The following is an 18,265-nucleotide window of genomic DNA, read 5'->3' as shown; positions in this document are numbered from 1 at the left end:
CTGCAGTTCAGCTCCTATTGTGGGGTAACTTTAGGGACAGAAACAGTTACCACAAGGCAGTTTAAAAACAGTTAAACCCTATTCCCTGTTAAATCACAGAAAAGTCCAACCCTCTGCTCAAAACAGGATCATTCCAATCCAAACTATCCCATATAAATCCTGCTCTAACCAGTTCCTAAATTTATACTCAATCCTCTGCACACCTATAAGGCACATTGCCCAAAGACACCAAAAGCACCCTAAACTGCCACAGGTAAAGCAGGGGAACAAGGGCTGCCAGTGTCCAGTGTCCTGACAATGCGAGGGTTGTTACAATCAATTCAAGAGATCCAAAGCAGAGGTCCATCCCCTTCCCACAGAGGAAGGCAAATACCCCCATAGTCATTGGCGACACACAGGGGGTGCATGAGGGTGCATATGCACCCCCTGAGCATGGCAGTGCACCCCCTCTGAAAAGGTGCCATCGACACTGCCAGCAGTGCCTACAGGCAGTCACCACTTGCCACCCCCCCCTTGCTGCCGACACCACTGGAGGCGTCTGCAGGCGGTCTGCGATTGCGACTAGCTGACGCTGTCAGTGACATCTGCGGGTGATCACCGACCACCAGTTTGTGCTTACAACCCCCAACCCCTGCCACCAACAGCCCCACCTGTGGGAGCGCCCCGCTTGCTGTCGCCATGTTCCCACTGCCGACAGCACCAATGCCACCTGTGGGAGCTTGCCATGCCCCCCCAGCCTCCGGGGGCAGGCGGTGTTCATGCCCATAGTCCCTATCCATCTGACCATGGGGTAAAATTCCTTCTTGATCCCAATGTAGTGATCAGTCTAACCCTAAGTGGAGGGGCAAGACCCTCTAACCAGGAATCTCCAAGTTGTGGTCCCAGCAGAAGCAGGAGCAATGGCACATCCCCAGCCATGGCTGCAGCTGACATCTAATGCTTTTTCAGACACATGAATGGTTACCTTGATCATGTGAAATTATTAGAAAAAATGCAGAGACTGCTGCCTTAGATGTTTGACTACTAATGTTTGTGGCTGCCTCAAATTCTGGTTCCAGAAATGTGAGTGCAATTATTTACACAAAAGCAAAACACACATTGAGGACCAGCTGAAACCCTGGCCAATGCATACCACCCTGAGACTGACTGTGTAGTATTAGGAAGTATTTTCATACAGCCTGCTGGAGCACTAGTGCTTCACTTCCTCCACCCAGTGCATATGTGAAATGATCAAACATCTTCACTTTCACACAGCTGCCTAACTATAATCTATAAATCCTCCTCTTCTAACCTCATCAACAGTAAGTAGGAAAGACTTCTTTCCTCTGGAGAGAAACATGACTAGATTAGCATTTTTGCTCTTCATCAGAGTTCTTAAAGACAGGCACGATGGGAATCTTAATCTTAGTGTTAAAGAATACATTTGCTATTAACTCATCTTTCCGCCAAGAGGTTCATATTTTATTCCAAAATATGTACTCCTTTGCCATCAGGCTGTGGACAGAGGTAGGTACAGGTTAGAGAATCTTGTGTAAAACAGTAATATTGTGGAGGTTACCTTGAAAGGACGAGGCATATCAGGACGTTTATATCTGAGATAAATCAGCCCAGCAACTGCCAGTCCAATAAAAAGCCACCTGGCAAAACTGAGGAAATTCAGGAGATCCTCAAGTTCACTAGTGAAGAGCATTATCATTGTGAGAGGATGCTGCAAAAGAAATTCAAAGAGCAGGAGAATTTTAATCAACCAACCTATATTATCTGCATCATCATCTTCTATTTATATGCTCTTTAGACCAAAAGCACTCACAAAATATACACATTCTGCACACTTGCAAAATGCATCTTCTTCTGGCTAGAGAGCAGAAGCTAACTATCACACAAGAGGCTGTGCAGCAGAAAGAGCAGAGGAAATTTTGGTCATCATCAAGAAAAATAGCTTCCCTTTAAAAAAGTGCACCAAGATCTTAAATGTCTGCATAAATCAGAAAGGAACTTATTGCATGCCTAAACTTGTACTTGGAGTTAATCAATTGTTCTGAATTCTAAATATGTTTTTTTCGTTACCCCAAGGATTTTGGTGAGAAATAAACATTTGTACCCTAGATCAAAAGTGTATATAAGGGTAAGCAAGGGACATTCCAAACAAATTAAGTATCACAAGTTATTTGGCAACTAGTCAGCTCAAGGTAAACACATCTAATAAAGTTGAGCCTTCAGTTTTTGAGGCCTAATTTAAAAGATTCAACTTATGTTTTTCTGGAATGAAGGAACCTTGGCAGTTCTGCTGGCAGGAATCACATTGTGCTTGTACTTGTACCCCACTGTGGGGTTTGTCAAGAGAACTACGCTGAGGAAGTAATGTGATCTTTTGCAAATAGACCAGGGCTATGGAGCTTCTGATCCCATGGCTATGGTGTCCAAGCCCCTACTGGAGATGTGGCATGTGCCATCAAAAGATTTTCTTCTGCCTTTGGAATTACTTAACTTTCACTGTGTGGGGAGTCAGTGTAATAGAAGCATTCTTCTATTGGCATAGTTGTACCCACAACAGGGGTTGTGCAAGCATAGCTTCATTGGCTGGAAGGTCTAATCTTTTCATATCCCTGGTCCATCAAGATATGATGACAAATCTTTGAGGTATAAGCCAAAACTAACACTTTTCTATAAAAATAAGTGTTCAGTGTATACACAGAGCCAACTTGTAGCTGTGACACTGCATTGGTAACAGACCCATCACCATACTGCCCAGTTCATTTCCCCTTTTTATTGCCCCTTCACAGTTACTTCTCTGATAGCTGTTTTTTAAATACATGCTCTCTGACTTTTTAATCACATATGCACTGCACTGATGAGGGCTCCCACTCCATTATCTTTGCATATAATTGTTTGCGTTTTTCAGTGTAAGGTGGCTATAATGAGTCTTTAGTGTGGTCTCAGACAGTAGTGTTTAGGTGCACTTTCAATTAAGTGCATGTGAATTCTATTTCTCTATACCCTTTTCTATGAGAATTTGTTCTCTGAAAGGGGACCAGCTAATAATTTCCTTTCCAAATCCTTAGAAATAAGGCATAATGAGACATGATTTAGACACCAGGCACAGAGAGTTAAGTGCTACCAGCAAGATGCAGAGGAGGAGGCAATAGAATAGATCACTTCAGAGTCTCGTTCCTGTGTTTACTCCCCTCTGCCCCTAACCAAACCCCAAAATATGAATAAATAAGCAAGACTCAAACAGAGCCCAAGTTCTGCTTGATTCCTCCAGCACAAGCCTGTAATATGCAATCTTGGGCAGGAACATTTGTTTGCATGATTTACCAAAATAATGACAGCTGGCAGAGGAGTGTGCTTGCGGACATGAATCATGGAGAGAATTTCTGGAAGGTGACCCTCACGGGATGCAACGTAGAACATCCTGATGGGAAATAAATGTGGAGAGACTTTAAATACCCTTATTACAAAGACAAGCCACAGCAGAGATGTAGAACATAGCAGTACCCCTAATTCTGATTTGAAAGTATCTTTGGAGAAGTCACACTCAGAAATCAAAAGCAAAAAGTTTCTGCACTGTGTGTATACCACATGATCAGTCTTTAACACATAGTTAATTTTGTACTATTTTTTTACTATTTATCCCATCACATGAGATAAAGAAATAATTAATTTGATACTATCCTCAAGTGGGATTGCTTTTTAAAACAATTCAATAATTTATCAACATATTAAAGCCCATGTGGGCAAAATGGTAAAGCTCCCCAGACAATAAAGACTCTAGCAGCCAATGTTTTACAATATTTAAAGGAACAAATCCTGCTCTCATCTATTCTTGCTTTGGAGTCCTGTCCTAACCCTTCCATCCATATTCTCTTTAATCATGTTCATATCTGCTCACCTGGAGACAGCAAATATGCCACCATTCATAGATCCAAAGCAGGAAAGAGCGACAAAAATTGGGACAGCTAAAGAAAATCTTCCCATTAATTGTTCAGCAAAAGTCTGGTAAAGAGAGAAAGACATGAATTCACTGTTGTTACCCAAAAACAACAGAGACAAAAATATTATTTTTTAAGCATTAATCATATCCTGTTGTGCAACATTCACTGACATACTGTGCTGTACATTTGTCATCGTTTCTTGTTAAAATTGGAGTCTGTCACTCTCATAGACTAGAAAGCAATTTACTTGTGTCTATTTGCCAATTAAGCCAAGGCAGATTGCCTGAATAGTTAAGTCATCTTACAACCTACAGATGTGAGTTGGAGGCTTGCTCTCCACACATAATGAAGACTGTCCCAGTCAACCCAGCTGTAAATGAGTGCCTACTCTTTCAGACTAAAGAGGAAAAGATGGCTTGACACGCTAGCCATAATAGGTGCCTATAGAGATGCGGAGAAGATGCTTTGAAGCACTACTGCATTGGAGCAGACTTGATTAATCTAATTAATGCACTCCAGAAGCCTCCATATCACATGCATTCAGAGTCCCTGTGCTTCAAAATGGCAGCAGGGGTAGTTTAACTAAAGCTCATCAAGCAAGCTTTAGATAAAGTGCCCCTGCTGCCACTTTGAAGTGCAGGGTGCTGAATACATGAGTCTCTAGTGGACACTTTAATTAAAGCACCCAACCCCACACCCAGAGCACATGTACAGAAGCCCATCATTCCTAAATGTGTTGTTCTCAGCTAGGAATGGTTAATAACAAGGGCTAGTTGATTTGGTTAAATAATTAAAATCAACATGGCATAAAAGTGATAACGCTGGCCTATATATTGTTTAAATATGTATTGCTTAAAACCTGTTATCGAGAGTTTTTTTGCATTCTATAAAGGAGACTTAGTCTGAATGGATCAAAACCTAAAATAATCTACATTCTTAATATGTACGAGGCAAGGATTTTGTGGGTGGTATCTTTTATTGGACCAACTGCAGGGTTGGGAGAAATTTTACCAGCTTTTGAATGCAGTACACTGTACCAGGATGTGCATGTGAATATATTTACTTGATCAGAATACAGAAGCCATTAGAAGAAAAATTATCATCACCACCATTTAACTATTTGCCAGACATTGAGCACATGCTTAAGTCCCACTGGCTTTTTTTTAAGTTACCTGAGCTAATGTTTTTTCTAAGATCCCCCAAAACCTATTAATCAATAAACAATCTATTTCAATTAAAAAAAACTTAAGCTTTGTGAAACCAGAGCCTTAAAGAGAAGCTGAACAAAAAAATCTGATTGTATATTTCCTGCTCTTTTTATCCTTATTTTCAGAAGAAATCAAATACAACTAAATCTGTTATAGCCAGCTCTATAGATCTGTATTTTATCCTTCAACACTTACCACTGCCACTGCATTTGAACTCAGCAGTTCCTCAGGACTGATTGTTGTAAAATAAGCGATATTTGTTAATACATAGCCAACTGTGACAGTAACCATTGAAATGCCTATTGCGAGGGGTATATTTCTGAAATACACAAAATAGTTTGTTATTTGTAATATGCTAGCCATTCCTGGAAAATGAAGGAAATAAGAACACCAGGGAAAGCCTTTTGATCCCTGCCATTCATACTTCAAAAATTATGCTCAGCATGCATACATGTGATGATCTAGAAGTACATTGCAATTAGAAGCTCTAAGTTAAAACAACAACAGCAGCAGCAACAACAACAAAACCCATCAGTTTCAAGCATCCAAACTGAGCAACCTGGAAAAAGTAAATACTTTTTAATTCTGTTTATCTTTCACAATGATGTCCTAGACTTTATGAAGATACATGCCAACAGAATTTGCCTCAGAGATAGCAAAAGAAGCATGAAAACCTTGCTATCTTTTCAGTATTAGCAGAAAAAGAACAACATTAATAATAGTACATGCCTAGCTCTTATATGGCACCTTCCATTGTTAGATCTCAAGGTGCTTTAAAAAGGAATTTTTTCACCATTATCACTGTTTTAAAATAGCAACAACAAGGAACCAATAGGCAAGGAGACTTGCCCAAGAGCTGGTAGAACTAAGACAAGAAATCAGGTGACCTGAATCCCAGTGCAGTGATCTGTCCACCAGATCACATTGCCACTCTTGTAATGATTTCCTCTAGGTCAGTCCATTGAGGGATTCACAGGTAATTCTGAAGAAGCAGCATGATAGATCCAGTATTAGCATTCTCTTGGAGAAGGGAGCTCTTGACCAATGCATCATGGTTATTTTCCCCAAGCATAACTACCAGGATCTGTGCCCTGAATAACAGGGGTTGTAGCAGGGGCCAGGCCAACAGCAGGTTTTGGGCCACCCATAGCAGCAGCAGTAGCTGCTGTTCTTGTGCCCCAAGTGGATGCCCAGGGCCGGTGTCCAGATCACTATTATACTACTGTCTGCCCCCAGCTGACAAAGTCAAAAGTGGTTTTCATGGGCAAAAAAAGGATGTTACAAGTAGGTACTCTTCTGTGAGACACAGAAGACATGTCAACTCTGGGACATAAGAGGAAAGATGGGGAGTTCTAGACACTCCAACAGAAAATGCTACCACAACCATGGAAGGAAAATGTCAGCCATCTCAAACAGCATGAACACCCATGGGATTCAACACAATGATCTGTTACTTGCTGTAATTTTTAAGAGTTATAGTGCCATTCCTGGATGAGAATGTAATAAGGATTTTCTTGAAAGCCAGTTCTCATTTTTCACACAGATCCTCACTAATAGAATGCCTTTACAGCATTTTAAAGTGGAAATGAGGCTACAGAATAAGATGGAGAAAATGAGATTGGTGTGTTACTGCGCCACTTCTTGCCTGCATTAGAAATCAGGGTGATTAGTGCTCCATAGATAAATAGTTAAGATGGTCATGCAACACCACATCATGATGAACATGATGCTATTGCATAAGCCTAGTGCTGTTTCAGGCCCACCGTCTCATGTAACAGGAGGAAGGACCCCATTTGGTTGTGTCATTCATTCAATGTGGGAGGCAAAAACAAAGATGAGAGCATGCAATATATGCAAGTACTATAGTGTTATAATATCATACACTGTTACTACAACTGTGCAAATATTTTTATGATGATGATGATGATGATGAACCATATGGGGAGGAGATGGCATCAAATTGAGATTAGCTTGGTTTTTTTGGTGTTGCTCTAACCTAAATGAAAAATGTCACTGTGCTTGACATAAAAGGTACTATCAGACCTAAAACTGAATATTTTACTTTGTTCTCTTGTAAGAACTGCAATGGCAATGAAGAGTTAAATTTACAAAGCTACAAAAACAGGGTCAGTGTCTTCTCCAGGCCCCAATCCATGGCCAATAACTTATTCTGAACTTTTTCCTCAATATGTTCCTGTTGAAGCCATCCCACTTTTTTATAAAATACCTAGCATTCTTTGAAATAGAGAGTGAAAATTATGTGCTGGCCTTGCGATCGGGATGCTCACTGGAAGATATGATAGTGGAGCCTCGCCCTGCTCAAATGAATGTTTATTTATACAACATGGAATGCTATTAACATTGGAGAGGTTGAGATCCCCCTTCCCCCTGCCCCTGAATGGTTAGAGTGCTCTCCTAGACCTTGGGACATCTGAGTTTGAATCTCCTAGGACACAGTAGGAAACTGAAATTGATTGTCCAATGTTATGGGCAAGTTCCATAACTAATAAGTTATTCAGTAAAAGGGAATGCTTCCAGGAGTTCTGTGAACATGACTTTGGAAAATTATTCCCAGCTGAATACAACTTGGATTTCTAAATAGTTTCGGGTGACTGAAATCACATTTTAGCATATTTACTATCCATTAAAATATTCTACCCAACTCTAACTCTTAACACCATACATGTGCCCCTTATACCCTAGGTATAATCCGTGTTCTACTCTCTTGATTTCAGGCAACCTAAACTTTTAACTCCCTGAGCTAAGATTGTCTCTTCTGCATCTCTTGTACTTATCAACCTTTATAGTATCTAGCACCATAGGGTGCCTCATTTTAATATAATTTCCTTTAAAATAAAATTGCATTTCAAAACCAAAGAGGAAAAAGGCACTTTCAAACCTGAGCATACTTAACACACTGAGTCTTGGCTCGTTATGCTGAGCAGTACTAACCCCTGTTGATAGCAAAAAAACATAACTAGTCAGCAAGTGCTATTCATTATACAGCCTGAAGCCTGGGACTTATCACGTTCCCAAAAGCCTTGAGCCAAATAAGAGGTTTTGTGACCTCTCAGTCCTGAGTGCTTTTCTGTAAAAGCAGCACTCCACCAATACCTTCTTTTCTCTCCCAACATGATCAGGGGGCTTGTAATACATTAACATGTAACACCAGTAAGTGTGAGATAGAGCTTACAAAAGGTGAGTTTAGACAAAAGCGAAGGGGCAGTTCCATGATTTTAGGGATGAATAATCTTGCTTCTTGTTGACACTTCAGTTTAGAGTTATACTTTGTCACCAGATCCACTCACAGCACACCAAGGCCAATATGAAAGTTTTGTTAAATTACTATAAAAGTGCTCTAAAAAGGTCTGTTCTGTTACTTAAATTGAAATGATCCTCCTCCACTTGTAATAAGATTCCTTTATTTGCCTTACCTAATCCTTTCACTTTTACGCGAGCTACAAATTCTAATGCAAAAAGAAGAGACTGCAGTTGTAATACAATATCACAAGTGAGCAGTCCTTGTGAAGTAAGTTAATTAACTGCTAATATAATGGATCTGAACCCATGTTAGGAGGCTAACATTTAAGCACTACATGTTGCAGGACTGATGATGTACCATTTATCTATAAGGTCACATGAGGGATATGATATCTATAAGGCACTGAAAAGGTTAGGATACTTTGTGTAATGCTAGGGTCTTTCTTCTGGCTTGAAAAGAATGTTTTTTCATATGCAGAAAGCTGCCCAAAATATTAAGAAGAACTTGCAAAATGTTTAATTTCATAAAACTGTAACATGTGTTGTCCCCCCCTCCCTTCCCCCCCCCCTTTTTTTTTTGTCTTTCTCCTTTATCCCCTCAGAGACAGTTTTCAAAGTACAACATATAATTACTTCAGGTATTTACAGAAAGGTATTTACACTCATTATAGGAGCACCTTATCAATGTCTTTTTTCATAAGTTCTTCTCTATTTCAGAGGTGTTCGAAGTTTATCTATTACTAGACCAACTGAATAGTTAGAAAAATTATTCTTTACTTCCTATAGACTTCCTAAGGCCCAAAGCACACTGATTAGATCCAGACCATGATGGGACAAGAAATGTAAAACTGCCAATACATCTCCACCACTCCCACAATAACTATGCCCTACAACAGAACCATCACCATTCCTGGATCTTAAACCTGCACCTTCAGAAATGGAATATATCTCACCCAGTGTGTTGAATGCCTTGATGGAAACTATGTAGGAGAAACCAAACAACAACTACATACTAGAGTGAACACACACCAAAAATCTATCAAAGACAAAAATACCCAGTTTTCTGTGAGTGCACATTTCTCACAACACAACCACTCTCTCTCCAATCTCTCAGTTCTGATCCTCAAAGGGAATTTACAAAACACCTTTCGTAGATGAGCCTACGAACTTCACTTCATAAATCTGAAGTGGATTTTTTAGATATAAAAAATCATGGACATATAGACAATCATTGGATTTATGGCACATTATAACCTGCCTGCCATCCAATAACTCCAGGTAACTTCTCTACATTTTACCAGCTCTATTTTATCACCAGTCAACATTCCTTCTTTTGTTTCCCCACCACCACCTACCTGTCTCACACCCATTAACACCTATCCCCCTCTGATCTTCTCTGCCATGCATTTGCATTTTCAGACCTGCATTTTGCATATTGGCTTACACTTCTATTTGACCCTAGAGAGTAGACAAACACCAGCAGCCTCTCCCTATGCCTGAAGAAGGGTGCTTGTGCCTGAAAGCTTGTAAGGAACATTTTTTCCAACTATTCAGTTGGTCTAATAAAAGATATCACATTTACCTAAATAACCTTTTCTTCTCTATTTTAGGTATTCTTGTCCCTCAGAAAGGACAAGCAACACCCAAATGTAATTCTCTACCAAACTGCCACCTCTAAGATTTAACTTATTTTGCTTCTGCTCCCCATAAATTAAATAAGCTCAATGTAGAATAGCCTTGAGTATTAGAAATAGTTGACCTATCAACTTACTGTTACAATAAAAACCATACTTTGTTGCAAGGACTGCAGTGATCCACAGGAGGTTTTAGGTAGACTTGATTGGAATTTAAAGTTTTTCATGAGAAAACGCCAGTTCACTGAAGCTGAAACATTTCCCCCAAACATATCAATTCTGATGCAACTTTCACCAGGCAAGGTTGTTCAGGTTCATGCTCAAAAGCCAACCAGTTCAGAATTCCCAGTCAAAAGCAAACATCAGTATAGTTCATAGCATAGTGGTCAGATGCTCACCTGGGATAAGAGACTAAAATTCAAGTCCATGGCCTGAATCAAGCAAAACAGAAACATGAAATTGGGTGTCCCATGTTGCCTGTGAGTGCCCTACCATGAGGTAGCTATTAGCTCTTCTGGGATGGGCCTCTCTCACATTTCTTGGGAAAAAGACACTTTTGAAATTCTTGATTCTAACCCAGACTTAAATCTTTAAAACTTTTACAGGACTTTGCTGTACCCAGCATCCTGCATGGCCAATCTGGGATGTGTATCACATGTGTAACAGGAAAATAAAAGCTCCTGTTACTAGACAGGGAAAAGCACAGCAGGCTAGCTGGGCTGTGGAGATAAGCAGACAGCTGGAACAACACTAAGCTGCAACCTGGAGGAGCAATCTGTCCATTAAACCTAAAGAGGAACATCTGTGCCAAGGCTAGAGAGTCACCTGACCTAAAGGGCAGCATTAAAAGTCAGTGCCTGGAGAAAGGCAGGGGGAAGGGCTGGTGGTTTAAAAGGGACAGAACTCTCAGTAGGGCAAGTGGCCTGAGAGACCCTGGCATGCACCAAACACATTGAAGACAGAGAAGCGAGAGCCTGTGGAGTGGTGGCTGACCAAATATTTGGTTTACTCCAAATGCAGTGGGAGGCTTTTGGTTTTTGTTTTTTTAAAGTAGTTGCTTGCCTTTTCATTCTAGTTTACAGTATGTATGTGGCTGTAAGGGGTGAAGAGGAGACCACAGACATGCCCAAGGGGAAAGTGTGCTTTTGAGCCCTGCCAGGCATCAGTGTACAAGACACAAGCAGCTGGGAGTTGTGAGGGCCAAAGCCTAAGCCCAGAAAGGCAACAGAGGCAGCCTGAGGCCAGGAGGGCCAAGGCCAGAGCCCAATGAGGGCAACCAGGGCCAGAAGCCCAGAGCTCAGAAAGGGGGAGATAAGGGGGGGGGAGGGGGTAAAGCTTCAAAAAAGACTTTCAGGTCTGAGGGACCAAATATTGCATTTGCACTGAAGTGGTAACCTATAACACCTGTGAGGCATAGTGTATGGCTATAGGGTGGCAGTGGCCACAAACACAGCCCCTAAGGCACCAGGTGTCCCAGGACACTAATAGAGCCAGAAGGGCCATGTCAGATTGCCTGAAGGCAGATTATACGCACTCTGGAACCCTCGGAGACACCTCCCAACCCATTTTGGGAATAACATCTAGGCATGGCAGGAAAGCAAGAGGGAAGGGTATCCTAAGGGATCAGAGGGAGAAGGATCATGTGTCCTCCAGTGGGGCATCACAGTGCCACTGGCATCCATTTTGGCCAGTCCAAAGACCCACACTGCATATGACACCTGCCCCAGAGTGCTAGGGGTCTGGTGCACGATGCATTTGTGTCATGATGTTACAGCTGTGATCCCTAGAGGTACCCAAGATAGTGCCCCACTGTTATAAATGGGAGGAAGCTTTAATATCAACCAAGAAACTTAGCTAGTTTACACCACATTTAAATATGAGAGTGTTTATTCAAATAGAACCTCTATCCATTTTTTAAGATTTACCCATCACCATCATACAGAACCAGATCCTGCCTTCCCGCCCTCCAGATGAGGCAGTTCCAGTACAGGAATGAAAGCGCCAGAAGAGGAGACATACCCTTCCTATGCTACATAGTTATAGTGTAGCAGCCCAGGAATATTAAGAGTTAAGAATATAGTTACACTCCTGTGACTGTGTGGATCCAAAAAGCTATCTGACTACAGATGCTTTTAGGATTTGCTTTTAGTCTAGCGATTGGAAGAGAAGATCTTCCTTTTGGATCCTACAGACCTCCCCAGGGTACAGCCCAATCATTTGGACTGTATGCTGGGTTTAGAATTTGGCCTTATGTGCAAAAGAATCATAGGTTCTCTGGCAGACTGTACTATTTTACTACCTACTGTAAATATTTTCAGGAAAAAACATATAGGGAAGACACAGTGAGGAAAAGAAGAGAACCAGGGGATAGGAAGAACAACTTCAATAAATCAGGTTATGAACATTCCCAGAGGTCTACAGCTCATATCCCAGCTTAATGACAAGTTTTATAACAACAAACAGCAAGCGTTAAGAGCTGTGACCACTGCAGGCTGATCTTTCTGTGAAATGACAGGCACACACTCAAAATATTCTCGGCAGATTCAGCTGACTTCACAAGCATAAAGTATGTTGTCTCTGCATCCCTCATTGTTCAGTGGCCATGCCAAAATCATTTCTTTGTATTCACTTAAATCTGGGTTTTAGTAAAGCCCAATCTGAGTCCACTGGCCTTGGAAAAATGACATAATCCAAATAAATGAGGTTATAAGGACAGCAAGAAGAGGTCAGAAATGAAGAGATATAGAATAAAAGGGGAGATGGCTTAATAAATCCAAAGACACAAATGTAAAAAACAAACAAACAAACAAGCACAAACAAAAACAAAAACTGCAATGAGGAGTCATAACCATGGGATAAAAATAAATCCCAAGGATATATGCAGATCTTTAAAAAAACTAGAATGCTTACTGATTGTTAATAACTTAATACACTCAGAAAACTGACCAAAGGCTTACTGAGTAGTACTGAGTTAATTTAAGGTGTGATTTTAAATCTTTTATTGTGATGAGTGCAAGCTATGCAAACATTCTAATTTTCACTAACACCAGACTTAGTTCAGGTTTAGCTTAAGCAAATGAAGAACAGGTTCTGAACTGACAGAAGTGATTCTAAAAAGGAAATGAAAGTTCACACCCAGCGGTTTGCAACAGTTTAAATAAGCCCAGGCAATGGCTTTATGTAGGTAATCTGTTGAGAAGTAAAAGCAATGAAATTAAATGGGCACTTCAGTTTTAGGACTGGATACAAGCCAGGCACCAGTATTTCTTCAATATACTATCCATTTAATGAGGTTGCATTACTCTTATATGAGGTCTTTTTCATATTAAATTCACTGATAAAACATACACTCTGTTGTGAAATACAGTTATTCCCTGAATATAAATCAGATTCCCAGCCATGTGTACTTTTCCCAGCAAAGCTGCAGTTTGCAAGGCTAATATAAAGCTCTCTCATGCTTTCACCAAAATTAACTGTAGTTTTGTTCTTGATTTCCAATAGAGTAAGAAAGGGCCAATTAACTGCAAAAAATAAGAGAATTACTCCAGCGTACCAAAATAAACAAAACTTTCCAAAACAGATTAATTTATAATTTGACTAATAAGCCAACTATGTTGCACTAATGGTGAAAGCAGTTAATGTTACAGCTGGATAAACCCTAATCAGCAAATCTTAATTTCTTTCATGTGGCTGCAGTGACAATAAATGATGCTTGATTTTCATTATGCAATAGTGTATATACTGTCTTTTTCTTTGGTGGGCTGAATATTTATCAACATAGGAGCTCCTAAGTCTTTCAAGAAATTTGCCTTATGTAATGACATATTCCTTTGGGAATCTGCTAAATCTTTCCAGAGTAGTTTCCTGAGTGCATTGCTTCCAAATTTGAGCAATTTTAAAATGTAATCAGCCATTGCATTTGGCCCTGTGGAACTTGGTTAGTTGAAGAGGTTTCCATGATACTTATTCTGCAAGTGTTTTCAAATACTATGTAGTGCATACAAAGAAATGGACCAAATGAAGCACAGAAAGGGAGTCGTCATGCTTCAGATTCTTAAAAGGGGCTAGTGGTTCAGCAAAGTATAGAAGATACCCCCACTAGACTTTATATCTGTGAGGTTTTAGATCAATAGACAAAGAGCTTCACACTTGTATGTGTGAATACACCCACTGCATGTTCTGACAATCCACCTGTGATAAAACAAGGTGATATGATGTAACATCTACTCTATTACCAGAGATCAGTTAGCATGAACTCACCAGCTCCATAGATTTTCCACAAAGGAGGAGAGCACACAATACAGCCTATTATGCAGAAGGAAAAATGGAATAATTCCCACCTCTCCTGTACCGCTTGAAAAGGTCTTAATCTTCTCTAATGGGAAAGTGAGTAAAATGAACACAACAAATGCCCTTCCCCACAACCAAGCACAAACCATCTTGGAAGCTGTGAATATTGTGCGCTCCGTGGTTCTGCAGCCCTGGGATTCAAGGCTGCAGATCACTCATATGCATATTTGGATATGCTAAAGGGAATTACTTTTTCAGGCTTGTGGTCTTAAACCATAATTATTAATTTGATTATCATTGGGAACATTAAAGAAAAATATCAGTGCTCTTTAATTTGGTCTATCAAAATGTTTCAGCCTTAGCATCCGTATGTTGTAAACTAGGATTGTTATTTATGATCTTGCAGCTCACAGCCTTAAAGAGGATGACCTCTATTCAACTTCTTTTTATTATGACTTTCTAGGGGGGGAAATACTAAGCCATTAAGCCACTGATTCATTTACATCACCACATACATCTGAGATGTTGCCACTGTCATGAGACAATGAGAGCATAGAGCCTGATTCTCCATTTTATATATCGTGGCTAGGTCACTGGCATCAGTGAAGATACAAAAGCAAACACTGGTTTAATAGTCTAGAATCAGGCCATAGTTAAACAGTAGGAGTGTGCAAAGAGGGCCCTATTCGATTCAGATTCAGCCTGAATCAGGGACAGTGATTCGATTAGTTGATTCGGATCACTGTCCCTGATTCGGTCTGGCCAAATCCAAATCTGAAGATTCAATGTTGATTTGGAGAAAAAGCAATTCGGACATAGACACAGCTTGAAAAGTTTTTTCTACATATCTTGAGGTAGCAGACATGGCTCATGAACACTGTGATAGTGGGGCACATGGAGCATCCTACGGGACTGCAGGGGGCCCCTCCACATGCTCAGTGATGAACCCGGGAGTGGACCAGAAGAATTTCTGGTCCACTTCAGGGTCTGCCAGGAAGCGCACTGTGGGGTCCCCCATGTCTTGGCGATCAGCCACAGGGAGACCTGGGGTGCCCCCCTCCCAGACCCAGGAGGCACCAGTCACTGAGCCAGGGAGGCGTGGGGGTTCCCCACCACGCTCCCCGGCAGACCCAGAAGTGGACCAGAAGTGCATCTGGTCCACTTCTGGGTCCGCTGTGGAGCGCGCTGGGGAGCCCATCTTGCTTCTGTGGGACACTCCATGTGCCCCAGCATCACAGCACTCACGAGCCCCTGCTAGCTAGAGGTATGTAGAAAAAACATTTAAAGCTGTATCTATGTCCGAATCTCCAAATCTTTCCGAATCTCTCCGAATCAATTCGGAGGGCTCCAATTCGATTTGGAGAGATTAAAGGGTCCTTTGATTCAATTCAGATTCAGATATTCGACCGCATATCGGGCTGAATCTCCGCTGAACTGAATCAGGGACTGAAGCTTCGCACAGCCATATTAAACACTTTGCTCCTAGCAAGAGACACAATTCTTCTGCTATTTTTAAATCCCTTGCTTTGTTTCTACTGACTTACTTGCTTGGATTATAATTGGTTTCACATAACAAAAGGGATCCTGTATGCCCAACTGACTAGGATGGCCAAAATGCAAATACTTCATCATTGCTGGACCCTCAGTAACTCTTTGAGAAACCACTTCCATGCTTCCAGGTAATGTTGGTGTATTGCCATCCTTGCTTTATTTCATTGGTGCTCAAACTTCTCCCCCCATAGGCCAGAGGAGTGGTTAAGGGTCATTCCATAGCCTGATCCAGCTCAGGGTCAGTAAATGGTCCATGGATGCAATCAGGAATACTGTCCTGACACCATGAACCACTCAACCCCAAGTGATAGGATTCTAAAACTATAACATCAGCTTCTATCAGGTTCATACATAAAAATGCAGAAACAAAAAAAAAATCAGATTCAAAGCATTGATCCATCCAACCTGGATCATACTGCACTTGAACTTAGTTCTACTCGCCTGCTATAGGACACATGCACACACACACATACACTGAAAGGCTTAACACAAAAATAATGAGGGGAGAAAGGTTGTTGTATCTTTAAAAAAAAACAGAAAGAGAAATCCTTTATTGAACCCAGCTCTCATGTGAATTCCGCATAATTAAATCTGTGAACACCAGATTTAAGAACAGGAGGCATACAGTCCCCAGGCCAAAAAAAGAGGCTCCTGGAGTTCAAGTCAGATATAATATCAAACTAGCAGTAGACGTATGTGAGTGCACGCTTTCCCATAAAGTGTGAGTAGAGCACTAGGCAAAGAACTGGCAGAACTGGTGTGGAAGTTAGAGTTACAGACAAAGGGAACTGAAACTAGGAAAAGAAACAAATTGGGTCTGAAAGTCTGAACCAGTAGGGACTGACTCCTACATAACAATAATGCCATCACTGTAGGAGGATGATGGTGAAGGAGAAGAGGACTGCCCCATATAGAAATATACCACTTGCTAGACTCCCCTCAGCAAGCATTTTGACAGTGGAGGGGTTTAAGGTAAAGATGGGAAACAATTCTTATTTGCATGTATTTCTATCCTCTATACTGCAGACATATGTTTCTGATTTATGTAATAGCAAATGGCAATGTGACACGCTGAGTAATGTAATGGAGCAGACCAGCTAGGCTGCTATCAGTGTGAAAATGAACTGCTGAAGTTCACAGCCTTGTAACAGGCAGTGTGAATACAAAACACTATGCTCAGATGCAGCTGAAGGTTAGGGGGTGTGGAAATGGTGCCCCCTATTTCCTGTACCTGAACTTTTTGGGAAGCATAGTTGTTAGCATTTTAATAACCTATTTTGGTAACAACAAAGGATGAATTCCTAGATCCACTGAGGGGGAAAAAAGAAAAAAAGGCACCAGGCTTTTCATATTTGTTAAATTCTCTGACATTTAATTCTTAACAGGAGAGTTTCCACAATGACAAGGATCATAAAGGAACAATTTGCTGCTGTATGTTACCATTGATATTTCGGCATGAATTGAAATTGCACCATTCAGTGATGAAAAGAGCAGCTACTTGTAACAAGGAGCACCATGGAAACTAGAATATCATTTACCAACAAAGGATCTTCTACTGAAGGAATTTAAAATGAGAAGAACAGTAACTGCAGGTGCCTTGAGGGATATTAATTAGTTCATATTTTTTTAAAACTATGAGTGGTTTTACTGAAAATTAAAGGGAAATGCCTTAACCATATTGTATTGCAATGAAAGGACTTATCCAGCCTGTAAATAACCCTTTCCCCAAGAGAGCAAAGAAATGAGACTTTTTCTAGAAATATTGCAGATAACTGTGTATGTATACTGCATGCTCTATGCAGCACTTTGAAACAGGCACTGCAAAAAATGATCAAGTTCTCACAGCACACCAAAGCCAGGAAATTCCAAGCACAGTCTAGCCACATAAGATGTAAAATGTAATTCAGTGAACATTGATTGGTTCCTTGAGCAGGACCCAAGTTTCTTGTTTTCCATTTGACTGCTGTTTCATACACTTCTAACAGACTTAATTCTGAGCAAGTCTCACCTGAAATTAGTTCAAACAGGACTTTCAACTTTGCATTTTAATGTTCTTTATGACCTTGTGTAAAGTAAACATTAGTAGAAAATGGCCCATTTTGTGTGGGGTTTTGTTAGAGGAGAAGAGTGATGCTGGGTACCTCATTCTTGGATGTCCATGCATTGAAGGGGTGAGTATTCAATGGACAGGGCTTTAGTAAGCCAACTTTCAACTTTGTCTAAAAAGTAAGCAGCCAGGTTAAGCATCCAAAAAGAAGGTGTTCAGAATCAATACTCACTTTCAGAAGGATGAATAAATGACCATCAGTACTTTAAAAATCTCGTAATTCTTTGGCAATTGTCTCTTTTTTACTGTCTCTGTGTAACCCCAACCCTGTTAGCAGCA

The 18,265-nt window shown here is 40.7% G+C and overlaps 1 protein-coding gene across 1 annotated transcript in view; it reads right to left on the bottom strand.

The window, feature by feature from the left end:
* SLC7A11 (solute carrier family 7 member 11) overlaps window positions 1–18,265 on the bottom strand; it is an 87,703-nt gene that overhangs the window by 13,771 nt on the left and 55,667 nt on the right. The window contains exons 7-10 of the mRNA XM_014595654.3: window positions 5,339–5,462; window positions 3,893–3,996; window positions 3,319–3,415; window positions 1,559–1,708 (exon numbers count right to left, since the gene is read on the bottom strand). Coding sequence (XP_014451140.1) covers window positions 1,559–1,708; window positions 3,319–3,415; window positions 3,893–3,996; window positions 5,339–5,462 — 475 coding nt within the window. The remainder of the gene's footprint in view (window positions 1–1,558; window positions 1,709–3,318; window positions 3,416–3,892; window positions 3,997–5,338; window positions 5,463–18,265) is intronic.

The sequence above is a fragment of the Alligator mississippiensis genome, chromosome 2 (genome assembly GCF_030867095.1).
Source record: "Alligator mississippiensis isolate rAllMis1 chromosome 2, rAllMis1, whole genome shotgun sequence".
Lineage (NCBI taxonomy): Eukaryota > Metazoa > Chordata > Crocodylia > Alligatoridae > Alligator > Alligator mississippiensis.
This window is presented reverse-complemented; position numbering and strand designations above follow the sequence as displayed.